The 27,347-nt window shown below is 48.5% G+C and overlaps 10 protein-coding genes across 10 annotated transcripts; 5 read left to right on the forward strand and 5 right to left on the reverse strand.

Annotated features, from left to right (window-relative positions):
• Positions 1 to 171: 171 nt before the first annotated feature.
• On the forward strand, positions 172 to 2,116 carry N7447_003909 (something about silencing 10 family protein; the record flags this gene model as incomplete). Its single annotated transcript, XM_057228184.1, has 2 exons — positions 172 to 352; positions 411 to 2,116. The coding sequence occupies 2 exons, from the start codon at positions 172 to 174 to the stop codon at positions 2,114 to 2,116; spliced, it is 1,887 nt and encodes a 628-aa protein (XP_057087525.1).
• Positions 2,117 to 2,906: 790 nt separating this feature from the next.
• N7447_003910 (serine/threonine-protein kinase) lies at positions 2,907 to 4,691 on the reverse strand (the record flags this gene model as incomplete). Its single annotated transcript, XM_057228185.1, has 2 exons — positions 2,907 to 4,304; positions 4,383 to 4,691. The coding sequence occupies 2 exons, from the start codon at positions 4,689 to 4,691 to the stop codon at positions 2,907 to 2,909; spliced, it is 1,707 nt and encodes a 568-aa protein (XP_057087526.1).
• A 389-nt stretch (positions 4,692 to 5,080) lies between these two features.
• On the reverse strand, positions 5,081 to 8,713 carry N7447_003911 (MutS family protein MSH5; the record flags this gene model as incomplete). Its single annotated transcript, XM_057228186.1, has 16 exons — positions 5,081 to 5,185; positions 5,252 to 5,390; positions 5,456 to 5,503; positions 5,558 to 5,759; positions 5,812 to 5,923; positions 5,979 to 6,060; positions 6,109 to 6,143; positions 6,193 to 6,358; positions 6,407 to 6,496; positions 6,547 to 6,643; positions 6,705 to 7,059; positions 7,106 to 7,165; positions 7,213 to 7,290; positions 7,364 to 8,136; positions 8,207 to 8,299; positions 8,356 to 8,713. 16 exons carry the CDS (start codon positions 8,711 to 8,713, stop codon positions 5,081 to 5,083), a joined length of 2,793 nt encoding a protein of 930 aa, XP_057087527.1.
• Positions 8,714 to 9,010: 297 nt separating this feature from the next.
• Positions 9,011 to 11,377, reverse strand: hsp78 (chaperone ATPase HSP78; the record flags this gene model as incomplete). Its single annotated transcript, XM_057228187.1, has 1 exon — positions 9,011 to 11,377. One exon carries the CDS (start codon positions 11,375 to 11,377, stop codon positions 9,011 to 9,013), a length of 2,367 nt encoding a protein of 788 aa, XP_057087528.1.
• Positions 11,378 to 11,772: 395 nt separating this feature from the next.
• N7447_003913 (translation elongation factor 1 subunit beta) lies at positions 11,773 to 12,797 on the forward strand (the record flags this gene model as incomplete). Its single annotated transcript, XM_057228188.1, has 4 exons — positions 11,773 to 11,812; positions 11,872 to 11,911; positions 12,144 to 12,517; positions 12,568 to 12,797. The coding sequence occupies 4 exons, from the start codon at positions 11,773 to 11,775 to the stop codon at positions 12,795 to 12,797; spliced, it is 684 nt and encodes a 227-aa protein (XP_057087529.1).
• A 1,429-nt stretch (positions 12,798 to 14,226) lies between these two features.
• Positions 14,227 to 14,796, forward strand: N7447_003914 (membrane magnesium transporter family protein; the record flags this gene model as incomplete). The annotated part of the gene is made up of 3 exons (XM_057228189.1): positions 14,227 to 14,282; positions 14,357 to 14,597; positions 14,737 to 14,796. 3 exons carry the CDS (start codon positions 14,227 to 14,229, stop codon positions 14,794 to 14,796), a joined length of 357 nt encoding a protein of 118 aa, XP_057087530.1.
• A 1,761-nt stretch (positions 14,797 to 16,557) lies between these two features.
• N7447_003915 (putative GPI anchored protein) lies at positions 16,558 to 17,109 on the forward strand (the record flags this gene model as incomplete). The annotated part of the gene is made up of 2 exons (XM_057228190.1): positions 16,558 to 16,632; positions 16,693 to 17,109. The coding sequence occupies 2 exons, from the start codon at positions 16,558 to 16,560 to the stop codon at positions 17,107 to 17,109; spliced, it is 492 nt and encodes a 163-aa protein (XP_057087531.1).
• A 1,761-nt stretch (positions 17,110 to 18,870) lies between these two features.
• Positions 18,871 to 20,358, forward strand: N7447_003916 (putative ubiquitin conjugating enzyme E2; the record flags this gene model as incomplete). The annotated part of the gene is made up of 3 exons (XM_057228191.1): positions 18,871 to 18,873; positions 18,961 to 19,278; positions 19,351 to 20,358. 3 exons carry the CDS (start codon positions 18,871 to 18,873, stop codon positions 20,356 to 20,358), a joined length of 1,329 nt encoding a protein of 442 aa, XP_057087532.1.
• Positions 20,359 to 22,563: 2,205 nt separating this feature from the next.
• bgt1 (1,3-beta-glucanosyltransferase Bgt1) lies at positions 22,564 to 23,624 on the reverse strand (the record flags this gene model as incomplete). The annotated part of the gene is made up of 3 exons (XM_057228192.1): positions 22,564 to 22,960; positions 23,017 to 23,310; positions 23,365 to 23,624. The coding sequence occupies 3 exons, from the start codon at positions 23,622 to 23,624 to the stop codon at positions 22,564 to 22,566; spliced, it is 951 nt and encodes a 316-aa protein (XP_057087533.1).
• A 1,556-nt stretch (positions 23,625 to 25,180) lies between these two features.
• Positions 25,181 to 26,821, reverse strand: N7447_003918 (putative RNA export mediator Gle1; the record flags this gene model as incomplete). Its single annotated transcript, XM_057228193.1, has 1 exon — positions 25,181 to 26,821. One exon carries the CDS (start codon positions 26,819 to 26,821, stop codon positions 25,181 to 25,183), a length of 1,641 nt encoding a protein of 546 aa, XP_057087534.1.
• Between the last annotated feature and the right edge of the window lie 526 nt (positions 26,822 to 27,347).

The following is a 27,347-nucleotide window of genomic DNA, read 5'->3' on the forward strand; positions in this document are numbered from 1 at the left end:
CTGTAATATTACCAGTATCTGAATTCCTACAAGTGCAAACAGAGCAAATGTCCCCACTCGAGGCTAGCGCATCCAAGGCGGTGAGAGGCCAAAAAATAATTTTATCACAGTTTATCGGCCGGCCTGACTGGACTGAATTGGTTCACTGTCGTTTAATTTCTACACGCAACAATGGGCAGCAAAAAGAGAAAAGCCGGTCGCCCGGCGCAACCGAAAACAGCCCCTGAGCCCTCCAAGTTCGACATCGAAGAGCGATTTGACGACTCTGAAGATGACTTCCAAACCGGCCGTGACCAGATTCTACTTGAGGAAGGCCCCGAGGCAAAGAGACGGCGGAGAATTGCTGAGGAAGGTATGTGGTTCTAATAATGACCTCACATGATGCAACGGTGTCTTACTGATTGCCACAGAGGAATTGATCCAGCCCTCCGACGAAGAAATCCTTGGATATGAATCCGCAGATGAGGATGACGACCTCGAGGACTCAGAAGAAGAAGACGAATATGATGATTTGGGCGAGCCAAAGAAGGGTGGCGCCGATTCAGAGGAAGAAGATGAAGGCATTGCCGCCTGGGGCACATCGAAGAAGGATCTTTATAACGCAGATCAGATCGAGACCGAGGTTGATGCATTGGAGGAAGAGCAGGAGGCCAAGCGACTACAAATGAAGCAGTTGCAGGCTATGAATGAGGCCGATTTCGGGTTCGATGAGTCTGAATGGGTTGAATCCGGCAAGGGTACCGAGGATAGCGCCGATGCTGGCGTGGTGACTGAAGTGCTTCCACAACTGGAGATCACTGAGGATATGGATACCGATGAGAAGCTGAAGATTTTGAAGTCGAGATACCCCGAGTTTGAACCCCTGGCGAATGACTTTGTCAATCTTCAAAGCACCTTCAAGGATCTTCAACATGCAGCCTCGAAGGCTTCTTCAACAGACGACGACGATGACGATGAAGAGCCACAGCCATCCCCAGTGCCCGTGGTGAAATTCCGTGCGTTATCTGCATACCTTGGCACGATCAGCATGTACTTTATGCTCCTCTCCTCCCCGTCTCCCGATGCGACCAGCGAACATGTTCCAATGACCCCCGCCGAACTCCGACAACACCCTGTCATGGGATCGCTTGTCAAATTCAGGAAGCTTTGGAACACCGTCAAGGATCTCGAGGAGGAGATCGAGGAACCCACTGAGGAGCTTATCAAGGAGACTAAGACCGAGACCGCCGAGAAACAACCAAAGATCAAAGAGACCAAAAAGCCGAAACAGAAGAAGCTCAGCAAGGCCGAGATCGCACAAGCAGAGGCCGAAGCTCTCCGCGACGAGCGTCTCCGCCAAACAGAAGCCGGCCTCGTCGATCTCGAAAACCTGGCCACCAAGCCCGCACAGAAGCGCAAGACACAAAAGATCAAGGCACCTCTCAAGGATGATGACTCTGACTTCGGTGACGAGGATGCCCTCACAGCCCACGAGGCAGAGGAGAAGGCCAAGCAGAAACGCTCACTCCGTTTCTACACCTCGCAACTGGCCCAGAAGTCCAACAAGCGCAACGCAGCAGGCCGGGATGCCGGCGGAGACGCCGATCTCCCATACCGCGAACGTCTGCGTGACCGTCAAGCCCGTCTCAATGTGGAAGCCGAGAAGCGCGGCCGCAAAGAACTCAATCCCGACCAGCAGCTGGGCGGAGACAGTGACGATGAGGATCGCCGCGTCGCCAAGGAGCTCCGCCGCGGCGAGGGTGCCAAGGATGACGATGATGACGAATACTACGACATGGTGGCATCCCGCTCCAAGAAACGCAAGGACGATAAGCAGGCTCGTGCAGATGCCCACGCTGAGGCTGAGCGTCTTGGTGGAAAGGTCTATGAGCAAGAGGTGGTTGGTGCGGATGGTAAGCGTGCTATCACGTACCAGATCCAGAAGAATAAGGGTCTGCACGCGAAGCGCAGCAAGGACTCGCGTAACCCGCGTGTTAAGAAGAGAAAGAAGTACGAGGAGAAGCAGAAGAAGCTTGGCAGTACTAAGCAACTGTACAAGGGTGGTGAGGCTCGCGGTGGATACGCTGGTGAGCTTACGGGTATCAAAAAGAACCTGGTCAAGAGTGTCAAACTGTGAATGTGTGCTTGATCATAAACTTCACGGTCTTGTGTGTATGTTTTCATGGCGTTCACTGCGGGCAGTTTCAGGCATTCGATGTGTATATAACCCCGATGTCATCTTTTGGTTAACCTCAAGTTTCAAAAACCGTTTTATTCATCTCAGTCCACCTTCTAGTATGTTTATAATAGTTGGCCGCTTTATGCGTCCTTGTTATGTCTTTGTTAGTAGCAGGAGTAGCCATTTTGCAGACCAATGGGGTACCAAAGACTATCTTGGACAATAATTTAGGGATGACTCGGATATAGTTCTCTCTTAACAATGTGATATTGCACAGTCTTGAAAGCCTCGGTCTATATCCTAAAAATGGGAGTTATTTGAACCCACCCTGAGTGCAATGTCACCATAAACAGACCTCGGGAGGTACGGCGCTATAGTTCAGCACGCGAAATCCCTTGGAATCTTCCTCTCTTCGTCTATTCAAGACTATCGGCATACATGAGCGCTCTCAGTGGTGGGCCACCTGGCCCGGGGTCAATTACTCCATGCATAACATTTGATCATGCGCTTGGAGCAACAGGGATTCCAACTACTATAATCCCTAATTAGGCTCTTATATCCGATCTAGACATAGATGGTCAGCCCCGGACATTCATGTAAAAGATAGAACAATGTTGAGCAAAACATACCCTTCAGCCTTTTGTCAGTTCGAATAGGAAACAAGGGTAATCCTTCTGCAAATTGAGGACGATGAGGAACCTCGATAGATTGTGGTTTTTTACTTCTAGTGCTCGAGCTACACACCAAATCAGCAGAGGTTAAGTGAGTGTGACATATATGTAAAGTGTAGGTACCTTGGCTTGGGAGAACTGGGCGAAGCCGGCGCATGATCCTGAGAATGTCGATTTGGCTTCGGCATGATATTGCGAGATGCCCGTCTAAGCTTTTCTGAAAGCCGGTCTGATCCATTCCTGGTGCTTGTGCTCGGACTTCTCGAAGTCGGACTCCCTGGCACAGGGGTTACGTATGAGAGGTCGGAGATTGGGATTGGAGCTGCGTCGGATCTTCGACGGTTATATGAGGATAGGTCAACAGAAGGAAGCTTTTCTGGGATTTGAGTATGAGAAGTATGGAGGGCAGGTTCACTGGATTGAGAGTCGCTAGATGGGGAGAGGGCGATTGAATGGGTGTCTGTGGGTGGATGGCCGTTGGGGGTTTGAAGGGAGTTTGTCATAACATTTGTTGTTGGCGTCAGTTTTGTATTATTCAAGGTATCTACGAGCTGCTTGTATGTGTCGCCGTCGATACCCAGACTGGTTCGCATTTGCTGTGCGCTCTCTGTTCTGAAAGTATGTTTCCTCGTGGCATCGAGTGTCAAGTCAATCTCGCCTGAGAGCAGAACATCTTGGGTGGCGGATGATGTTTGTGGTTTTAAAGTAGCCACAACGGTGTCTTTGGTAGCTGGAACAGTTTTGTTTGGGTTTTCGGGCTGTGAGTCGTCCTGCAGCATTGGTATCAGCCAGGCATGGTCCAAGGCATCTCTGGCAGTAGGGCGATCTGCCGGGTTTGCAGCCATCATGCGCGCCAAAAAGGACGTGGCCTCCGGGCTAACTGGAGAATGAGATGAGTCAAAAGGTAAGATGGAATTCCCTCTGTAGTATTCGAGCATATCACTTTTGCCAGAGAAAGGAAACTTCCCAGTGAGCAGATAGTAAGTGATCACGCCCAGACCCCATATATCAATTTTCGGGCAATAGTCTGGTCCTAACGTTGCGCTTTCTGAGGATGGACCCCATAACTGCTTATACACCTCTGGCGCAGTAAAGGCCGGCATGCTATTGAACGTTTGTATACCCGTAAATCCTTCCATCACGCGCTTGCTGAGCCCAAAGTCGCCGATCTTTACCCACCAATTTGGGCCTGTAGATAACACGAAAATATTCTTCCCGGGATTAGGAAAAGTAGAAGTAAAAGTAAACGTATGGCCGGAGCATACCTGAGGTTTTAGGTCACCGTGGGTGAACCCGTTGCCATGCATAAAGTCCAGACTTTCGAGAAGTTGGAAGGTAATCTGCTGTGCTTCTCTTTCCCGAAAAAGCTGTGTCATATACTTCTGCAGATCCCCAAGAGAGAAATACTCCATCGCGATAAACAGACATTCAGTGTTCTCAAACCAGCCCGAGGATTTCACAAAGCAGCCGTCATACTAACCGTGGATGTAGGTCAGTGATTTTGACAGGGGTTTATTGGGAATTCGGGATACCAATACCAGTCATGTACCTACCTTTTGCTGCGAGAAACGAGCGATAGCTTCTAGCTCGCGATTATAATCCATAGACCTCGATCCTGGGACCAACTTGCGCACTTCCTTAACAGCCCGGAGCTTGCCTTCACTGACACATTCTTCCAACCATATAGTACCGAATATGCCAATGCCAAGGTCACGTTTCCTCTTCCAGACTTCCTCCCGCTCGCGACGTCTTCCGCGCCGGCCAGCGACTAACGTTGATTCGAGAAAAGTGTGCGTTGTAAGGTCTGCATCGAGCTTGGTGGGGAGCTTCGAGTCTTTGACAAGATCGGAGACTTGTGACATGCGGGGCATAGGACACCGGAATTTGAGGGTCAATAATATTGTGGATCTTTCCTATGATGTAAAGCAGACAGTGGTCACCTAAAGAACGCGAACGATGTTTGAGATGCTTGACTTGGTGCGTATGGTCGCATTGGGGATGCATGAGATACTGTCAGCATGCAAGTCAGGAGCCTCGTTCGAAACGGTACAAGTAACATGACAAGGGTCAAAGTCGGGGTAAATTCATTATTGTTTTGGCCCCCGGTGGCTACGAATGCAGAGGTGGGCAGTGGCTTCATTCTCCTAATGGGATAGATCGACATCGGTTCGGGCAATTGATGACATAGGGCGTGAATGTATGTTATACTCTGTAAGGAGATTTGGGATATCATTGGCCTCCAGACGTTTGGTCATAATAAATCCTTTCCTTCGAACAAGCCTTCGAAGACTGCCTTGACATGGTCTGAGCCACCCTGTGAGAAATCGACCCCCAGAAAACCTCTCGCTAGGGAGTTCTTGTAGTAACCCTGTTAGTCTCATTCTTTTTTTCTTTTCTTCTTTTCACGAAAATGAACTCGTACCGCTTCTTCTAGGTCTTGCATTTCCCCTGGAGATAGAACCGCACAGGCTGCGACAATGTTCTCCCCTCGCGCCGAAAGAGACGCAATCTCGTTTGCGCGAGATATGATAGCTGGGTCGATACCGTTGATTGCCGCACAACTGTACCGCAAGTCAATCAAGGTTTAGCAAAAAGGAATGCAGGTACGAAAAGCTGCAAGACGTACATAGTACCGAAGCTCTTGTTACTTCGTCCCGGACGAAAGCTGGTCGAACTGTAAGCATCATTCACGTACCATTAACTCAGGAGCCACTATTCTTGCGCATACTTATAAAGATACGTGATCTGGTCCTCGAATTCCTGGCTTTTTTCGCAGACTTGAACTTCCATATGGCCAAGATGGAGTCGAGGCCGCAAAGCGAGGAAGTTGTTCTCGAAAATCTCATGGAAATGAGTTGCTGTAATGACCTTAGCGGGTCTCTCGAGGTACAGCAGATAATCGAGTATGCCACAGGCAAGTCCGATGCCATCTGAATGCGTTAATTAGTTTGCATCAAGATCTATAGCTGGATATGACCATACCGCTTTCGTTGGTTCCCTTCCCAAACTCATCGATGATGACCAGGCTTCGATGTGTGACTTGTTTCAAGCAGAGCGAAATCTGTTGCAAGTCGTTCATGAATGTACTTTGGATCTAAAGACATGTTAAGCTACCAAATCCGAGGCATTATGCAGAGGATTTGAGATACCTTGGAGACACTCTCTCGGGTATTGATTTTAGTCAAGATTTTATCTGTGACTCCCAATTCCGCGCTGTCTGCAGGGACAAAGCTGTGACAGTCAGCCTTTACATGATCACCTTAAAGAAAAGAAACACACCTCCCAATCTGCGCTAGATAAATAATCAGAGCAACCTGGATCTAGGTCAGAAAATGAGCTTCACGAAGATAAGATACAGCTTACCTGTTTTATGTAGACACTTTTTCCTGAGTAGTTCGGTCCAGTTAAGATCAACATGCTGGGATTTTGATCCATGGAAGCAGCATCATTTGTCTCAGACTCGCTTCCACCCACAAGCAATGTGTCGTTTGGCACATAGGACGAAACAGTTAATTCTTGAAGAATATGCCTGCTATTTGTCAGGGATATCGATAGATGACTGTCAATGAGCTCTTACCGGCCACCCTTGATTTTGATCACATTTTGTTCCACCATTCGTGGCCTAGTCAGCTTATAGAAGCTGGCTGCCTGTGTGAGAGCAAGAAGACTGTGGACTTTGTATCAGCAGACCTCGCATCAGGTCCCACAAGAACTAACCTATCAATATCTCCACAAATATCAGAGGCATCGACGAGCACATTCTCATATCGGAGAACCCTCTGCGCTAAATCGTATACAATTTCGATTTCTTTCTCTGTCAAGGTACACTGTTTAGTGCTCAATATCCACGACTTCCGATTAATTAGCCAGCTTACCGCAGATAATACCGTATACATCCCCCAGCTTCTCATCCATCTCTCTCATGCGGAAGTCTTTGAAATACGCCCGATTTTCCGTGATGAACATCAGTCTCCAGTCATCATCAGAGCCAGTATATACCGCGGCGCCATGATTATTGAGTGGAATGGCAATATTGAACCCAAGCTGAGGGAAGTAGATAACATTGACGTCGACTTCGAGAGTCGTCGGGATTGTTCCGGTAATGTCGAGGGCAACGTGCTTGAGAAGGCTGTTGAGACCATCGTATCCGTCTTTGATTTTGTCAAGCTCTCTATCAATACCTTGTTTGACTACTGTTCTTCCTTGTTCTTCGGAGTTATCAATGTCAACCTAAAAAGTCAGACTTGTTATCAATTCCTCCTGAAAAAGAACTTACGATTTCTTGAACCATACGACCAACTCTGTACAGCTGTGCTGCCTCAAAGACTCTGATAGCCTGTAAGATGTCAGTACACGAAGGGCTGGGTTCTATTGCGTATTGACCTTGGTTCGGAGTGTCAGGATGTGCGCGCCCGATACCTCCCGCAGTGCATCATTGATGTCGATAGAGTGGAACGCAAACTGGTCAGTCGGCTCATTAGCAATGCACTAAGTATCATTCTAACATAGACGGAAGATAGAAAACCAAACACACAGCAAGAAGGCTGGCCCAAACCGTAGTTTTGAACCCAGTAATCTTAGCACTGCCAGTACTAATTCCCTTGCGAAGATTGACCATGACAGGCCTGATATTTTTTACGTGCTTCAATGCTTTGGTCATCTTTTCCAATGCAGCAAGATTGTCAGGTCGAGAAAAGACTCCTACAAAATCGTGCCGTTCACGAATCGTATCCAGATCCACGCTGGGACGGGAAAAGGTTTGCTTGAGCCTTACCCTACCTTGAGGGGTGTACGCAAAGTGCTGGAAGAGCCCATAGACTGAAAGACTCTCTTTGCCTGAGGCTGACTTTTTTCCCGGGCCCTGGTTGAACATATTCGGGTGTGACTCCGACTGGATAATCTGGAGAGACGTGAGAGTGTTGCTGTTGATCCACATCGTATCCCTAAGATTAAACATCTGCAGTGCTCGAATCCGATACTCATTTCCGTCTTCGAGGGGGCTAGGCGCCGTAGTTCTTCTTCGTTGCAGGTAGGTGAGTACGGCTCCTGCGCATCCAATAGTCACGGGGTTCTCCATGTCGATGGAGCTTGAGATGTGCAACAGTCTTCCTTCTTGGAGTGTGAAGCCCATCTCTTCTGGGTCCACTTCTTCCGGTCCGGCAAGGCCATTTTGAGGCACGAAAAACCGGATGTGCTGTTCGTGCGTAGATGAAATTTCCAAAGCAAGGAATTTGCTTTCTGCGTTGGAGTAGCTGAACTCCGGCGTTGGACGAACGTCTATCTGGTAAGGAAGGTAGGCAGAAGAAACTGGGCAGATATTATCAGCATTTACTTGCACTGGAGAGGGTCAACGAGCTCTAGGGCAAACTAGATGTACCATCTTCTTGTGTGAGGCTTTGATCCTGATTCTGCGAGCTAAGATCGACCCGAGGAGGTGTCAAGACCACCGTAGGTTTAATTTGGAGAAGCACTGGAGATGGCCCAATTAGCGCTTCAAATCTAGACCTAAGCAAATGATAAACCCACGAGCTTCGATTGTCTCTATATCCCCTGAGCGACTGTCACCGAGCAGATACATCTTTTCTTCTTCGGCTGAGTAATATGAGCACCCCACAGTTCCATGGTCCTTCATGTCGATGGCAGCAATGACATGGTCAAAGTCATCATCAGTAACCCTCACCGAGCGATCTGTTTCGATCTTGGTGTCTGTGGGAAACGGAGTTCGCAATTGGCTTGCTGATGGAAATATAGGAGTTTGAGGAGGACCACTTGAAATGCTGAGGGCTTGAATTGATGGCGCCTTGTGGCCCAGTCGTCGACCAGAGGTACGAGGTGTGATTGGAGGGCGAGAAGCTGGTGCTCTTTTTCGTTTTAAAGAAGGCATCTTGCTGAGGCCAATGAAATCGGGATACCTAAAGGTGTGACGAGGGAGAGAAATGATGGGGTAGGATGAAATGGTGTCTGTCCATTGTATGGGCAGTGGGCCTAGTCACCTGTCCACGGGTCGTTTAAACAAGCAACTTGATCATGAGTAGAACTGGATTATTATACAATAAGTGAGGGGACTAGTATACAAAGTCATAAAATGTACAGACAAAATCTGACATACAAACCAAAAATTCCCAAAGGAGGCGCAAAACACCGTATATACCACATAAGAACGCCATATTTCATGTTTCGTTTACTCTTGCGCGTTTAACACCAGGCCAGACTTAGCTTCATCAAGAGAAACTTGGATGCTTTGACCAGAGACAACTTCACCTCGGATGATCTTATCAGCCAAGCGGTTTCCAATCTCCTTGGCAATGAGACGGTTCAAAGGCCGGGCACCAAATCTCGGGTCGTAGCCTCTCTCGCACAGCCAGTCCTTGGTTTCATCGTCAACCCGCAGGGTCATACGGCGGTCCTCAAGTCTGGCCTGAAGCTCTCGGAGTCTGATGTCAACGATGTCCCGTAGGGCATCCTTTGACAGGCGTTTAAAGATGATGAATTCATCAATTCGGTTCATGAACTCGGGTGGGTATGCGCTCTGAACCACATCCATAACAGCCGTTTTGATCTTTTCTGGGACCTCGGCATTATCGGAGTCTATAATTGGGTACAGAGGGTCCGCTCCGACCAGGATACTAGCTCCAAGGTTCGAGGTCAACACAATTAGGGTGTTTCGGAAATCGACTTTGTGGCCTTGGGCATCTGTCAGGAAGCCCTCATCGAGGACTTGTAGCAGTAGCGCTGAGATATCACGATGCGCCTTCTCGAATTCATCAAATAACAGAACAGCGTAAGGCTTCCGTCTAACAGCCTCGGTGAGCTGGCCAGCATCATCATACCCGACATACCCGGCAGGGGAACCAATGAGTCGGCTAATTGTGTGCTTCTCCTGGAACTCACTCATATCAAATCGTAAAACGGCAGTTTCAGTGGAGAAAAGGAACTCGGCCATCTTCTTGCAGAGCTCAGTTTTTCCAACACCAGTGGGGCCAAGGAACATGAAAGAGGCCATAGGACGATTTTCTCCGCTGAGACCAGCTCTCTGCATCCGCACAGCGTTTGCCACAGCAGAAAGCGCTTCATCTTGTCCACGGACTGACTTTCGGAGAGTGTCCTCCATGTGAATCAGCTTCTCCACGTCTCCAGCCATGAGCTTGTTAACGGGGATGCCTGTGGTCCGAGAGACGACGTTTCCGATGTCATCTGCAGTAACGGAGTCGTGAATCAAAGTTTGATTTTGAGGATCCTGTTCAGCGCCTTCTTTGGGTAGCTTTTCTTCGAGTGCCGGGATGGTAGAGTATCTCAACTCTCCAGCCTTGGCAAAGTTTCCTTCGCGTTGAGCTTGTTCAAGTTCAAACCGAGCGCGTTCCAACTCCTCCTTCGTGCGTTTGATCGTATCAATTTCGGCCTTCTCCTTTTCCCAGGCCTCGGTCAATTTATCGGCCTCCGTCTGCTTGGTTTTCAGGTCTTCTTGGAGCTTCTCTCGCCGTTCGCGGCTGGCAACATCGGTTTCCTTGCGAAGAGACTCAAGTTCAATTTGGATGGTAGTGATGTCACGCTCGAGTTCCCGAATTGAGTCGGGCTTCGACTCCTGCTGCAGGCGGAGAGCCGAAGCAGCTTCGTCGACAAGATCAATCGCTTTGTCGGGCAGGAATCGATCAGTGATGTAGCGATTGCTGTAAGTAGCTGCAGCTACTAAAGCGCCATCCGTAATTCTGACACCATGGTGCACTTCATATTTGTTCTTGATGCCTCGTAGAATGGAAATAGTCGAGGCGACCGATGGCTCACCTACCAAAATAGGCTGGAACCGTCGGGCAAGAGCCACATCCTTTTCAATCAATCGATATTCGTTGAGAGTAGTGGCACCACAACATTGGAGCTCGCCTCTGGATAGAGCAGGCTTGAGCAGGTTGCTAGCATCAATACTGCCCTCGGCCTTTCCCAATCCCAGCAAGGTGTGAAGCTCGTCAATAAAGAGGATCACCGCGCCTTCCGCATCCTCCACTTCCTTAAGGACGGCTTTCAGACGCTCTTCAAAGTCGCCCCGGAACTTAGCTCCCGCAATTAAAGAGCCCAGGTCCAATGAAACAACTCTTTTGTTTTTAATGCTCTCCGGGACATCTCCTTGTACGATACGCTGAGCCAGACCTTCGAGAACGGCGGTCTTACCAGTTCCAGCAGAACCGATCAACACGGGGTTATTCTTAGTTCGCCGAGACAGAATTTGAATGGTTCGATGAATCTCGGCGTCTCGTCCAATGACTGGATCCAGCTTGCCAGCTTTAGCTTTTTCCGTGAGCTCAACACCATACTTTTCGAGTGCTGATTTCTCCTCCTCTCCGCTCATATCCATGCGGTGTGTGCCACCTGGAGGGTGTGGACGGCCCTTGGCATAGTGGCGGACAGAGACCGGACTATGATTGACGACTGGTAGAATGATAGAAGCCCGGGGTAGTATGCTTGATCTCGGCACCGGGGACAAAAGACGGGTCGAGGATAGGTTGGGCGTTCGCAGAAGCCGACTGCGGGCATTGAGAGATAGTCTCGCTGCCATTATGTAGATCGTTGAATCAGGCCTTAGGGGGGAAAGCCGTAAAGTAGTTCAAGACCCAAGGTGGTCACTAGTATAGCTTAAATACCAGCAACCAAGGACGCTCGGGATGCTTCTCGAAAGGCCCACATAGAAAACGCTGAGTGGCGGAGAGAGCTATAGCTCCGTCACCAGTCAATCACATGACCTGTCTAGGCTATGTCACCAGTTAGTCACATGACCCGTCTAAGCTTCGCAAAGTCACATGACTAGTCTTCGCTCTTCCACGTTTTTCCGTGACCCGTAGAGATTTTCCGTAATAAAAAAAAAACTCCTCCCTTTTTAACCCCTCCCTCATCTACTTTCTTCTCCTTTTCTTTTCTTTCTTCTTCCAGATACCACCACACCTCTCTTTCACAATGGGTTTCACCGACTTTGTCTCTGATGCCGGCCTGACTCGTAGGCGCCCCTGAGATTTTGTTATTTCGAATCAATTGGTGACTGACTGTGCCCCTCAGTGGCCAACCACTTCCTGTCCACTCGGTCCTACGTTGTTGGGTATGAATTCCTCCCCCCTCCCTTTCAATTACCCCTGGATTTTTTTTCCTTTTCCCTTTCCTGTTATGCTTTCATGATGAGAAACATTGGTCCGTGTTTAGGAGGCGGATTAAGACCCCGCTGGATGACTACAACCAATCGCGAGCAATCGCACCTCTGATCTAGCTTTACTATGCTACATTGTTGAATACATTCGTCTGATGTGAACATCATTGCTGACTCGATTCAACAGCAACTCTCCCAGCCAGGCCGATGTCGTGACCTTCAAGGCCTTCAGCGCCGCCCCTGACGCTGCCAAGTACCCCCACGTCGCCCGCTGGTACAAGCACATCGCTTCTTACGAGAGTGAATTCTCCACCCTCCCCGGTGACTCCTCCGCCGCTTTCACCACCTACGGCCCTGAGACTCGTGATCTTCCCTCCAACCCCAAGGACAAGCCCGAGGAGGAGGAGGATGAGGATGATCTCTTCGGCTCCGACTCTGAGGAGGAGGACCCCGAGGTTGTTGCTGAGCGCAACAGACGTCTCGAGGAGTACAAGGCCAAGAAGGCCGGCAAGACCAAGCCCGCCGCCAAGTCCCTCGTCACCCTGGAGGTCAAGCCCTGGGGTATGTATTTTCCAATCTTTTGTATTTCAAATGCTAACAACCATTTCCAGATGATGAGACCGACCTTGCTGAGATGGAGGCCAACGTCCGCGCCATTGAGTGGGACGGCCTTGTCTGGGGTGCCTCCAAGTTGGTTGCCGTCGGCTTCGGTATCAAGAAGCTCCAGATCAACCTTGTCGTTGAGGATGAGAAGGTCTCCACCGATGAGCTCCAGCAGACGATTGAGGAGGATGAGGACCACGTCCAGTCCACTGACATCGCTGCCATGCAGAAGCTGTAAATTTGCGATGCCCATTTATGAAGCAGGAATTGTGTGATGGAAATGTGTGATGTCAAAGGAATCCTTTACGAACCTAGTCCAACTAGAAAGCTGGTCCAGTAGTGACCGGTCATTGATGAAAAATTAAAAAATTCATGACCAATTATTTTCCACTGTAAATTGCCCTGTAAATTGCACATGTGTGCGTGAATTGTTCAAATCAAGCTACATGTGCCCTATGTCCTCTCTAGCCTCCAGGGCTGTCGAAATACAGGGGTAGCAATTGCACTGCGGAATTTTGAGCAGACAGGTGTCGTATATCAACGCTCAATATCCAGCTTTTGGCGAATCAATCTTAGGAAATCAATCATACTTACCTATGTACATAGTCTAGTCACTTATTGTTTCTATTGACGTCGCTGTCCCGTCATTATTGTCTTGTGGATGACTCCGATTTGACCACTTCACGAAAAGGTTCAACTCCGGATACCTGAGTAGTACCTACATGTATACATATGTATATTCTGCATTGACAAAAACGAAGCTTTGGAATTCATTGAGGACTCGCTGTACCAATCAAAGAGTGGTTAACAATTTTTCTTTGTCTCCCGATACCAGTATATATTTCTACTGCCCCTTAGGCACGTACATAGCAGATCCGGATAGAATAACCAAGAAAGCGGAATTGCTCGGTTCTGACCTAAACCTCGACTCTTTGTCCTATTTTACCAAGCATTATCCAGATATATCATACTTTGGTATTGATACCAACGGTCATATTCATTATATGTGTTTTCTGGGGTCGATCGTAGAGAACAAGATGGATCGAAAGGCTACACTCTTCCCATGAACCCGACAAGCAGCTACTCTAGCTGTGAGCATCGGTTGTGATCGACTGTATAAGTTGGAGAATTGGGGTATTGGGGGGGGGGGGTCTTTATATCGAGGCGCCAGCTCTGTGGCCTGCCTCCCATGACCGTCAGGAAAACGAGAAGATGGATATATATCACTCTGCAATTGTGACATATGAAGAGATAGAGGGGCATGATTTATCTACAAAATGAATGTGAGAAGAATCGGTGTTAGAATATGATTGCTGTTAGAAAGAAATCACGAGGGTCTGAAGGATGTGCTCTTTATGCTTCTTTCTCAAGGCTCAGAATCATCGATCATTTCTAATAGCAGTATGAATGAATGCAATAGATATGATGAAATCCGAGCCAGCCCTGGAGTAAAAAGTTGATTAGGTAAACCGCGGGATGGAGGCCGGGCCTCCACGAACCTCCTGCCAACGTTATCAAACGGCACCACACCACCGTCCACAGCCAGGGACCACAGGCTTCATCTTAACTCCAATAATCTAGTGGTTGTCATCTAAAATTATCCACCGATACGAAAAAAATCCGCAGCCACTGGACCTTAACCCGCAAGCCAAAACCAACCACCCATCATGAGTTTCCTCTCTCGCATGGTAGTTTGCTTCGGCCTCATCCTGATAGCCCATGCGTAAGTTCTCTAACCCATCCGCTCAATAACCATATCTATTCCATCTCGAGCAAAGCTAACAACCCCTTCTACAGAGGCTACTCGGCCCACGAACACACTGTCCTTTACAGCAACAACACATCTACCGCCCTCCCACAAGACATTATCATCGAGACTCTCGTTGCCGTACTAATTGTTTCCATCGGACTGGTCTTGAGCGCGCAGAAGTTGAAGCCCATTAGCTGGCGCGAATGGGCTGGCGAGGTTGAACGGAATGGCGGAGCGCGCAACCCGTACCTGGGTCTGGAGGAGCGTTACGGATTCTGGGATATTCGGGTGAGTTTTGGATCTACTTTGACGCGTGTCTTGCCGGAAGAACATCTGGATTTGGATTTATCGAATATGTGCATTTCTTGCTGGACACAAATCATTTCTTTGGGCTAGGAATCTCTGAAGCTAACATATGGAAATATAGGCTAAGCGAAGGGAGTTTGCGGACTGGGTTCGCGGTCAGGATGTGTTGATCAAGGAGTGATTGTTGAATATTGAGTTTGTGATTATGTGCTGCAGTTAGGGGAGCTGTATAATATGCATGGAGTTCAGTTTTCAACTGAGATGCTCAGTTTGTTGATTATGATATCTACTTGTCCGGAACTGATGGCCTTGTACTCCGTACTGATCTATAATAACTACTGGCACGTGTCAGCGACGCAGGGGTGGCAAATTCGAGTATTCTAGAGCCGACCAAGAGGTTCCACAGACATGCCACCGAGGCCTGCCCGGCTGCTTGTGACCAAGTGGGATCACTGCCGTATATAGAAGCTTTTGGCGCATCCGATTTGCATTCCTACGCCACACCGCTGCAGGATCGCGATACATACGAGTAGTCTCGGCCCTAAGGTGAAAACATTACTGTCCTAAATTGCTGAGACTCAGCCCACAACGAGCAAGGAGGGTGCGGCCTATACGGTAGCGAAAGGGGAGCTTATTTCAGAGTTGGGCGAGAATGCTTGGTTTGGCACGGAGAATCATAATTGAGGTGATCGTCGCAGTTCCCTATCTGGTACTCCATATCTGGTGAGTAGAAGGCAAGTCGAGGCCAAGGGGAATTGTATGTCCGTATAGGATGTAGTCCTCTATATTGCATACTACATGTTTATGTGATGTAGCTGTGCGACGAAATTACTCCATATGCACGTCAACAGTACTACATGCCTAGTCAGAATACACTCTGGGATCAAGCTTAAAACCCCAAGGTGCACGGTACGAGCATAGTATGCCCTCTTCGATATTTCAGGAATATGTTTATGTTAGTCACGGCACAAGTAAAAAGAAAATTTAAATATCGAGTCGGTTCCTACTGGAGTAGCCGTTTGACTTGTCTCAGACCCACATTGCTGATCTGAGGAGTCAAGTCCACGCGGGTTGCGATGTCCAAAGTGCGAAAGTACCGAGATTTGTGTACGGAGTCAAATATATTGTCAGAGCTGAATATACCCTTGCATTAATATATACACAACAAGGCTGAGCTCGGCATACTTGATTGGGTGACCGCACAAGGTGACGTCTCACTCGGGTGGTTGGAGCCCCAAGACACGTAGGATCGCGCCATTTGAGGCCCAAGTATTTATTAATAACAGCCGATGTAGAGAAAAGCCAGAACCGAACTGGAAAGAGATTCGTATGCTTCGGTAATGTTTCACCTAATAGGGCAAGGTAAGCTTATAGGCCACTGAATTCTGACATTGAGACATGTCCACTTTGTATATTTCCATTTTGTTTTTACCATACGGCGGTACATGTGCTCAGACGCTAAATTAGCTAGTGTTTGGTGCATATTGCCATCCCGTCTGCCAACTATTCCAACTATTTCAAGATGTCTTTACAAGAGTCATACATTCTATTCTATACATCTATATATATATATATATTTAATATATTTACCATGTTGTCTTGTAGAGGCAAATGTCTTTATATTAAATACATGGGGAACTTACGGATTGGTGTGACCCCAGAAATAGACCGAAATAGAACTGCAAGACCTTGCAGATCCCAAATGGCGCTAGACCCAGTCTCTGGTCGATGACTGGAGAACAGGGTATCTATTTCCAAAGCCACTTTCGGGTCTAACGTGTGCACTAAACAGCCTTGCGACAACATGAGACTTGTTTCCCTGGACAACCAATGCCTTATAATCCCCCCTCCCCCAGCCTTTCGTTTATGATATCTCTTTTTATTTCTCTCTACACATTCTCCATACTTACAATAATTCACCGATAATCTCTAATCTATCACAATGCGTTTCTCCATCGTCTTGACTACCCTCTCGGCCGTCGCCCTGGCCAGTGCCGAGGGCAGTGTCACCATCCTGGTAAGCGGAAACAAAATATCACACCATGTCACAAAAAATAACAGCTAACCTCTCCAACAGCCTGTTGAGAACCCTGCTACTCAGTACCTGACCCAGACCAACTCCCTTGGCGTCGTGACCGGCCAACCCGTTGCTGTCACCAGCCAGCCCACCGCTGTCACCAGCCAGGCCCCTGCCGTGACCTCGCAGCAGCCCGCCGCCTCCATCCCCGCTGGCCTGAGCTCACCCGTCGCCGGCCCCGGCGCTTCTCACAGCACTTTGTCCACTGCCTCCAGCAAATCTGGCAGCGGCTCTGCCACTAAGACCACCGACTCCAAGACCACTGGTACCTCCACCAGCTCCTCTGACTCATCAGAGTCCTCCAGCTCCTCTGCTGCTGCTTCCAGCTCTGCCTCTACCGGTGGTGCTGCCATTGCCACTGCTGGCCCCGTCGGTCTCGGCATGATGGCCGGTGCTGCTCTCGTTGCTTTCCTGTAAGCACATCACGAGTCTGTGACTGACCAATGTCAATCTCCTGTCTTTTATCGTGCTGTGATGTCCACTTCGGTCTCCTTAGATGGCGAGGGTTTGGTGGTCGGTTGGTTATGTTGATCCGGTATTTGGATTAACGAGAATGAGGGACATGAAAATGCGAGTATCGGTTTTTTTTTGGGGTTATCCCCCAAGACTTCCTATGGAATTTGTAATTCTTTATCATTGGGCAGGGCTGTGTTTCACTGCGTTGTACTTGGAGGCGCATATTCACGGCGCACCTGTTTCCAACTTTTTCTTCTATCTTTGTGATTAGCTTAATCTATCCCTGGGTAAATACGAGTCTTATTTTCCTACGTATGTATTGAGTCTATAGTAATTGTAGTTATGATATGGCATTGTGACGATCATACATCACAAAGTAGTGCGGTGGTTTAGATATTCCAAATATTTCCTAACAATATCATTATGATAATTCATGTGGTCAATAATAGCTGGCTTCAGTCATGTTAGCAGGTGAGTGAATTCGGATTTTGGCTAGAGCAGCACGTGTTACACCACTTATATCCAGTCTAAATGTTCTCTCAATGGCAAGGCCCTTGATGTAACGTCTACTAGGGTGACTGTCATAGTACTCAATATGAAAACGTCCCAATGTATTGCCTTTGAATGGGGCCATATGCCAATAGCGATAAGCGAGAGACAGTTCCATACCCTCCCTGCATCAATATGCTAACTTCAAAAGCCAAGTTTCTCGCTTTAAAGGCTCGGGTATTCACAAACTAACAGGTAGCCTCTTTATAACCGCCTCTCTTAGCCCATCAACATCGTCCACCATTTCAACCCCATATATCTTGCCACAATTTGCACATTTCCCCTCTTCCAATACCCCCAAGGACAGACAACAATAATTAGAACATCCCAATAGTGCACACAAAATATCACGGTGCCTCTAAGAGCAGAGGGGAACCTCTAAGAAGAAGATAGAGCGAGACCGGGATAAAGGCGACTGTATATTACCATTTTTAGGCTATTATACTAGTTAAGCTCAGTCGAGCGGCCTATATTACTCTTTATAGACGATGTACTACCGAATCTAATGTACCACCTCCCACACGGGCTTAAATTAATAAAATCCTCCACTGCCCATGGAATAAGCGACAGATGTAGGCGACCAATTATAGCCACTTTTCGGACGTTTAAGCTATAGAACTAGGGCGACTAGTTAGACAAGCGAATAGGGTGGGTCGAGACGAAAACGGACGGTTTATACGAGATATATCGTCTTCTGTTTGGACAAGATAACAATTCCAGAAATGTGGCACGCGAAGAAATCTGCAGGTTAAAGAACTCGTACGCAAAACAAAGCACTGGCGAAAATTCTGGGGTGTTTTTCTGGTTGAGGGATTGGTGACTATAATGGCCGTACTTCAGCTTCTGGTCGCTATTGTTGCATTGAAGTTCTGAAAATTGTCCCGATGCTGGTTAGGTATAGGAATAAGGGACGATGATCTAGACGTCTCGGATAGCAAGAGCCCAAAGAGGTAATATTGGTTACGCGCATATTACGCGACAAAGATCAGGTGACTGACGCGGTACCAAAAAGGTTAGTGCGACCTCCACTCAAAACAAACCGTCGACGAAGTAACCATCTCTTATCATTGTGATTGTGATTGTTGTGATTTCACTGGTCCGGATCACTTTTTGAATTTCATTCTTCTCCAAGTCTGATCTAGATTTTATCACCCTACCCTCTAAAGCTTCAGCATGGTAAGTCCTTATTCCAAGTCATTAACATACACTGGTTCCCCAGCAACCAATATACGCTCGTGCTCTATATCTGACATGGATACCTAGCCGTCCAACTTGCGCCGGCTAGCTGCCGACCATACTGCCTTACACCGCGATCTTCCGCCGTACTACTTGAAGCCCTCGGACGGCGACGACCTGTCACAGCTGACAATCCTTCTCACGGGCCCGGCAGGCACACCTTTTTCACAAGGGTTATGGGAGCTCCATCTCAAGATACCCGATGATTACCCGAAGAGCCCCCCGAAAGCTACATTTAAGACGAGAATATGGCACCCGAACATGGAGGAGCTCACTGGAGCTGTCTGTGTAGATACGCTTAAGCGAGATTGGCAGCCGAATCTTACCCTCCGCGATGTGTTGGTGGTAAGTTGAATTGAGACCGCACTAGCGCAATGAGTTTCTGCAGTTAACTAACAACATCACTTGTTTTTACAGACAATCTCATGTCTGCTTATCTATCCCAACCCTGACTCGGCCCTTAACGCTTCTGCAGGCGCTCTCATGCAAGAGAACTACGCCGCCTTCGCACACCAAGCCAAGCTCATGACTTCAATCCATGCCCCGATCCCACCCAACCTCAACGATGCAGTGATGGAAGCAAAGCTCCGGGGCGAGGAGGAAGGGTCCATACTTGGACAGAAAGAAGAAGAGGCAATCATTCAACGCCGGCGAAAACATGCCCGCACCCACACCGCCACGATCAAGAAAATTGCTCGCAACACCACTGCAATCGAACAGCCATCACAGTCCTCCTCAAATCCTTTCGCCCAACCCTCCCCACCGGCGACAGACGACGTCATGAGCGACAGTGAAAACGACGACCCCACTAGCGCAAGCAAAGAAAACAACCCAACTCTTTCCCCATCTCCTGTTTACTTTGCTCCCCCAAGTCCCCGAAAAACTGCCTTGGGAAAACGCCCTCTCTCCGTCCTGTCAATTACCTACCCTGAAGATGATGCAGACCTGATGCTCATCGACTCTGACAACGACAACGATACCCCCGCCATGACCTCGAATGAACGAAACATCACCGCAAACACACGTTCTCGTACTTCATCACCACTACGGAAAACACCTAAGCTCTCCCTACTCTGTGGAGGAGTCAACGCCTCCGGCCGTCTCCGGGACGAGATGCCAATATTTGAGGATTTGCCCCAGCTGCCCATGCAAGACCCCCTACGCCGTATGAGCGGCGATGGCAAAGAGAACCGTGGGTCTGCAACCGTGCGCGGTTTGAAAGAGAAGCGCGAATACCACCCCATGAAGACACTCAATGGCTCTGCTCCCCCTTCTCCAGCACATGCTCAACTACCCACGCCATCACTTTCATCATCTCTCTCTGCCTCCCCCAATTCTGGAATCTCCAAGAAGAAAACCATGAGTGGCCATCACAAGCGCCTTGCCGTCAGAGCAAAGCCACGCATTGGCATTCGCCGGCTATGAGAAATCCGTCAATGTATTTGGAACTTGACATCATATTGATGGATTCTTCCTGAGTTGCATTTTCAGACCTTCGATTCATTTTCATAGTTGGGGAAAACAACCAACTTTTGATTTGAGTCGAGCTGATTCTTTCGTTCATTTTTCATTTTTTTTTCTTTCGCTCTCCCTCTATCTACACCCACCTCACCTCCCTTTATCCCTACCCCCGTTAGCGACATTTCTTGATACCCTTGATGGTCTGTTGAATCAACTGGACTTACAAAACTGCATGAAGCGAGGAGCGAGGAGAATTGTATGGAGCTGGTTCCATACAATTATATTGGCAACATGACTAGGCTGGGCAAGCTGGCCCTGGGGTTACCATTTGCATTGGCTTTGACAACATTTTGCCTCATTTCCTTTCTAGGTGTTTCTTGAGAATTCACATGACATTGTTTACATTTCTTGATATTCATTCCCAAGGTTACGTGTATCTTGTAATTCCCGAGAAAACCAGCAACACAATTCCTTCGTATTCAGATATAGCAACTATGAGCTATGCTCTTTGGCCATCTTTCTCATGAGCATTGGAATCGGGTTTCATTCTCTAGCAAGAGCCGAACACCGCCGGAACGATGGGTCAATGGTACATTGAATGTAGTTTAACCTCATGATCTCTACATTCTAGGTCAAGCTTGTACATCAGCAATAGATTGATGACTGCCCCATTGCCCTGGATTGACTAACTCTCATGATTGTACGCCTCAGACTGTAAACATCAAGATCAGAATGCTTCTAGGTTTATTAATATCTAAAGCACCGCAAGGCATCATTCATGGGAAGGTGTTCAATCAAACAATTCGCTAGTACTAAAACTCTTGAAAATACACTCTACACCCCGAACCTAACGCTAATTTTCATCTCTACGTACTGTAAGAACCAACCTCATATGTAGATTTCTCCATAAGGTAAGTAGCCTAGCAATCCAAATTCCAACACTAGCATCGATCATAGATATATTCAATGTTCCCAATGAATTCTCCCCACATGCTCCCTCATGTTATCCTTTCGCGCAAAGGACCTGGCACATCTCGGGCAATAAAAGGATCATGGAGTGACATGCTGCGTTTCGATATGTCGCATCAGCACATTCTTGCGACTGAACATGCCGCGGTACTTGCAGTCCTTCCAATGGCATTGAAAAGTGTTGCGATAGCTAAAAAGAAGATAATGATTAACGCTATCATCTCAGATTCGAGGATAGATAGCTCACTCTTGTTTGGTCCCCCGGGAACGACCAGATGTCAATTCCTGGGTAATATCAATGCGATCATTTGCCGTCGGTGCCTTTTGCACGAGGTAGTAGATGTCGAGGGCGTGCACAGGGTGTTTTGGCCTGGACCGAGATAGTCTAGAGCCAAAGATTCAGTGACACCGTGCAGCTGAGTTGATGGATGCTGCGTAGGATTTTGGCTTAAGTAGTTCACATTGGGGGGAGGTATAGAAGAGGAAGTGGTGAAGTTGGGACTAGGCAGTGCCGGATAATGCTGGACCAGTATCGAAGGGTCGTGGAGAAGGATCAATAGAGAGCGTGAATGGCTCTGTGACGGTAGAGCTAGGCGATTGGATGGCAAAGGAGTCTTGAAAGAGACTCTCATTGCTTTGCTCATGTTGCCGAATTAGACTCAGATAGTCTATAGAGTTGAATGAAAACCTTGCCATTATGAAGGTCTTTGAAATCAAAAGAATAAAACTGTAGAGCTTTGAATGAAATTTACTCTCTTGGGTAAGTAGGCCGATTTATAGATTTTAGCCGGGTTCATTTAAGCACTAAGGCGGACCGAGAGAAGTACATCGGTACAGTGATCCCATTTAGGCTAGACCATATTTTGAAATTCGAAAGTCATGTGAGGTAGTCAACCTACGGGAAGGCGGCCCTTTCTTGCCTCGAGGGCCGTCATTTTTGTCAATTTCACAGGTCCCCGGATTCTAAATGTAATTACATGTAGAATTTGAACTCGGCGTGACGCTGCAGCACGCCCATGTCATCGTTTACCTGTCAATCAGACAATTAACAATCACAGACAATTAAACCATATTTCCATTGGAGTAGGATATAAGGATCCCCAGAATAAATCAATACAATCTGAAAAAGAAACCGCTAGTTGCGGGCAAGCTGTCAAAGCAAAGACACTTCGATAAGGCGAACAAATAGTCACGCATAGTCTATTTAGGGCAAGTGGTGTCGAACTTGATTTTGCGATTGGCATCGAACAGACCCCAGTGCTGCTCATCTTTCATCTCACCGTTGTCACCCTTGGTATCGGGCTTCCAGGACTCATCGAAGGCCTCGAAATAGAACAGGTCAACACCCCAGTCGAGCATACCACAGATACCAGTCTTCCAGAACTTCTCGGCATTCTTGGTACCTGCCTTGGCATCCTCGTAATCAGAGCCGCCATCGGTGGGCCAGCCGGTCTCACCGGTAACAATGTTGATCTTGTTAGCGTTGTCACCAGCAATCTTCTGGATGTGCTCCATGGCGCCGGCCATATCGTCGAAGTAAGTCTTGTGGGCCTTGTCGGCGGCAGCACCCTGCCAGTAAGCAAAAGCGTTGGCCAAGCTATGAAGAGGGTTAGTATTGCGCAAAGCTCCTCTTGTCTTCCTTTCTCTACTTACACATATTTGACAACGGGCTCCTTGGTGAAGAGGGCGTCAGCAGTGCCGTCAGCAAGCTTGTTCCAGCTCTCGGCGGTGCCAACAAGGACACCCTCGGGTACATTGTCCATAACGTGGCTGATATAAGTGTGGAGCTGGGGTCCGGTCAGGTCACCACGGTAGAGAGTCTCGGATCCGACGGTGATGGCGTGAATGACGTCTTCGTAACCGGGGATAGCCTTCTGGATGGCAGCCCAATCTCCCTTGAAGGAAGTCTCCTCCAACAGGTTCTTGGTATCGGTAGGCTTGCCAACCCTAAAGAAAAGAGTTAAAATAGTGCCGATTAGGGGGCAATAACAAAAGACTTACCACATGCCGAGAACAACCTTGAAGCCCTTTTTTTTGGCAGCAGGCAGAATGTTTTGAGGAGTCTTGCACTCAGTACCGGAGTAGGTACGGACGAGAGTCGACAGGCCCTTCAGGGCATCGAAGTCGGCCTCATAATCGCTGGTGGACTTGCAAGTCCCATCGGCGTTCTTGTTACCGAGTGAAAAACCAAGAGTACCCTTAGCAGAGACCAGGGCCGGGGCAGCGGCCAGCAAGAGGGAAATAACAGCAGAGGCACGCATTGTGAAATGAGGTCGATGTAAAGAGAGAATTCGACCACAAAATAGAATAAAGGAATGTAAGAAATAAAAAGGAAGTACGTCAGGGACCAAGAAGAAAGACCCAGAGGTTCGGAGATTCGGGGGGAAATGAGGGTTTAGACCCTGACAGGCTCCTGGACTTTGTTAAGGCGGAGGAAAGTCTCCACTTGGTGTTTATAGGGGGTGAATTGAACCAATTAGCATCAATTATGCTATTCTTGGATCCGTGGATGAAACATCTCCCCTTTAACGGTCTGGACTTGTGCTCTTTGTCTGCCTTCTCTATCCTATAACTCTTTATATTCAATTCCTCTCCCGGATCATAATTCCCTTTCCAATATCAGAGGTATGTCCAAGAGCCATCTTTGATATCTTTGTTGCCCATCATGATGTCACCTTGACAAAGCCCACATCGCCCAGATGTCCAGATCCATGCTAATCCTTGGAAGAATGCCCCCACGTGGAGAGTATTGGGGGAATCGATCGGATGGCGAAGAACCGCATCATTATGTTTGGTCCACACCGCCCACAGCATCGCCGATCCTAATCGCTTCAGAGAAGAGAACCACAGAGAGATGTCATTGGAACTAAATTTCCTATGGTTCGCTAGAATCTAGCCAGTTCGGCCTCTCTTTTCATAACTGCTTTGTCGCCTCTGGACAAAAAAAAAATGCAGTGGCTCATGCATGCCCAGCCTTGCCCTTGCAGCTATGTGCTTGAGATAGCTCATACCACCTGCAGGTTTCACAATCAGCTAATCGCCATGGTCAATGCAAACGCATGTTCCATCCAAGATATCCCTTCGTATATTGCCTCTCGTTGTGGATTAGTTGGCAGCCAAGGGTGGCCCCATGTCAATGTGTTGCCATCCTGAACCAACGTCACTAAAGTGTTGGAAGACATTCTACTTTCCATACAGCAGGAACCAATCTACTATTCTCATACAAAAGCAAACATAAATCCATGAACAACATAGATATGACCTCGCCTTGAATCCTCATTACCACATCGATGTCCATACCTCGAATAAATGGGGTTGCGTAGAGCCAATGCTTTGGTGGGGACTGAGACTTGGCGAAATGGTGGAAACACTCGAATACAGGGCTCTGGGTTCTACAAAGTACGGTGCGTTGGGATTTGGGATTGAGGTGTGGTTGTGTAGTAAGCCACTTGGTATGTGAGTGGGGGACCTGTCAGAATGTTAGATGGCAGTTCTCTGTGGCTTAGGAGTTCCTGGGGCCGAGATCGCGTGGAATGCAAATGTAACCGGAGTTCTATTGTCACCAGACTTACCCGGGTGCTTTTTACAGTGAGGACATTTCATGTAAGATTTCGGCTATTGTTAACAGGCTCCATCATACAAAATGTTTCTGACATGATTCGTAGAGGGTATGATGATATCCGGCGATGATCGCCAGTCATAGACAAAAAAAAAACGCCATGTTGTTTCTATTCGCCTCCAGCCATTGTTGTCGAGGCTACCTAAATCCTAAAAGTTCCAATCCCCCCCCCCCTCCCCAAACGCCCGCAAGCCCAAATCACAACGCAAAATTCTTCTCCTTCAGATAGAGCTCCCTGAGGGTGCTCAACTGGGTCACAGCCATGGTCTCCCGCTGAAGCTTGCGGGGAAGGTCGACAATGACATAGTGCATGAGGGCCAGTCCATACTGACCGAAGAATCCGAGAATCCTCTCGCCCGAAGATCGGAGGAGGGCTGCCAGGAGGGCAACCTGGGTCTCCTGCAATTCTGAAGGTGGAATAGCCAAGATCTTGTGAATAGCCTCCCAGAACATGGTGTTAGGGAATGGGTTCCGGCGTGGTGATTTGGCGAAATTTCGTAGAGTCATGGCAGCATAACCCGCACCAAGAGCGGTCATGCGATCCATGTGAACTTCCTCGGTGACCCATGAGCCAGTGTCTGGTGAACGCCACCAGCCCACGGCACGACGGCCTCCTTCAGTCTTGTCGTTGCCTGTGAATCCCCACAGAGCGGGGCAAACAACACGGTACTTGGCCCATATGATGTCGGACATGTGCACTCCTTGGTATGTGAAGTTTTCGAAAGAGAAGATCTGAGCGGCGATGATGCCGATTGGCTCAGCGTGGGATTGTTTAATAGAAGCTTCGGCCAGGAGAGAGGAAATCAAGCTCTTCGCAACAATGTTCAGTCCGTAGATAAGCATTGCCGGTACCTTGTGTTCGGACTGTGCAATCTCCTCGGACGGGAATGCGATGAAGTTTCGGATATCCACTGTTGGTTCAGAATAGGCAAGAGCCTTTTCAAGTTCGGCTTTGAGTTGAATAATCTGGGTTGGGTTCAGATAATCAGTATCTAAACAACGGCATCCAATGAGGGGAGTGGGGTTTCGTACCTGCTGCTTGTTGGCGCCGGTGCCAGATCGAAGCTGACCAACAGATTTCTTGATCGAGCGCCGTAAATTGCCCATGGTAGCCTTGAGGTCAGGCTGGGTTTGGCCGAGATCCTTGAGCCACTTGCGCATGTCCTTGAGAGTCTTATGCAGCTCAACGTAACGTTTCTGCACTCGGATATCTTCAGGCGAAAGGTTCCCACCACCGAGTTTCTGCTGCTGTTGGCTGCGGGCCTTTTGGTCGGCCTCTTCCTGTACCTTCCGAGCCTCCTCCTCTTGCTTGCGCTTCTGGGCGTCGGCCTGCTCGCGTTCCTTGCGGAGTTTCTCCTCAATCGCGGCTTTGCGTGCAGTTTCAACGGCGGCGGCTTTCTTAGCCGCTTCCTCCTGAGCCTTCTTCTCGGCCTGCTCTTTGGCTTGGCGTTCGGCCTCAGCGCGCGCAGCTGCTTCCCGTTCACGGCGTAATTTTTCAGCGTTCTCGCGTTCGACCCGTTCTTGTTCCTTGCGGATCGCTTCCTCCTTCCGCAGGCGCTCCTGCTCTTCAGCGCGGAGGTGGTCTTTCAACGTCGTCTCCGCTTCCTCGCGGACGCTATCGTGGAAGGCGGCGGCCTGGTCGAGAGCAGCTGTGTGGACCGCTTCACGCTCACTGTCGATCCGGTCGAGATTTTCGTAGAACAATTTTCTCTCATATTGGTGAACCTTTTTCAGGTCGGCGTCAAAAATTTTGACCTGTTCGAGATCGCGGACAAGGTCGAGCATGAGCTGCTTGGACGGGCTGTCCAAGGGTGGGACATGGGTTCGGAACCGCGCCATTTTGGGTGTCGACATGCGTCAATGGTTTACTCCAAAGGTTTGTAGTGGGAAATGGTAGTGGATGTTTGGGAAAGGTTGAGGAGAAGGTTCGGAGGACTAGTGAGGGGAAAGGATAGTCAAGTGGATATGGAGAACTCAAGTTACTGTGACCATATCCGTAGTTAGAGGGGTTTAGAAGTCCCTTGGGCATGGAACAATATCCCAAAGCAAAGTGCGCTTCGCGATTGACGCAGTTAGTGGTATCGATCTGAATTTGAAGGTAGGAGGAAGAAGGAGGAGGAGAAGGAAAGACACAGCCTGAGAGCGATTGCACCAAAGGTTCTGGGGTAGGTGACGAGCAAAGTGAATTGCGCATGCAGCGAGTGAATAATTCGACGTTGTCGCGTCAAAACTAGTAGAAGGGAGGGTCCATGGAGATTGGAGCTATGGGAAGATTGGGATTAGCATGTAGCTTTCGAGGGGTACAAACAAAATCGAGCGTTTGGCTGCATTGCATAACCATCCAATAATAACACGAGTGCTCAAC

The sequence above is a fragment of the Penicillium robsamsonii genome, assembly GCF_028829455.1.
Source record: "Penicillium robsamsonii strain IBT 29466 chromosome Unknown utg000002l_segment0_segment0, whole genome shotgun sequence".
Taxonomy (NCBI): domain Eukaryota; kingdom Fungi; phylum Ascomycota; class Eurotiomycetes; order Eurotiales; family Aspergillaceae; genus Penicillium; species Penicillium robsamsonii.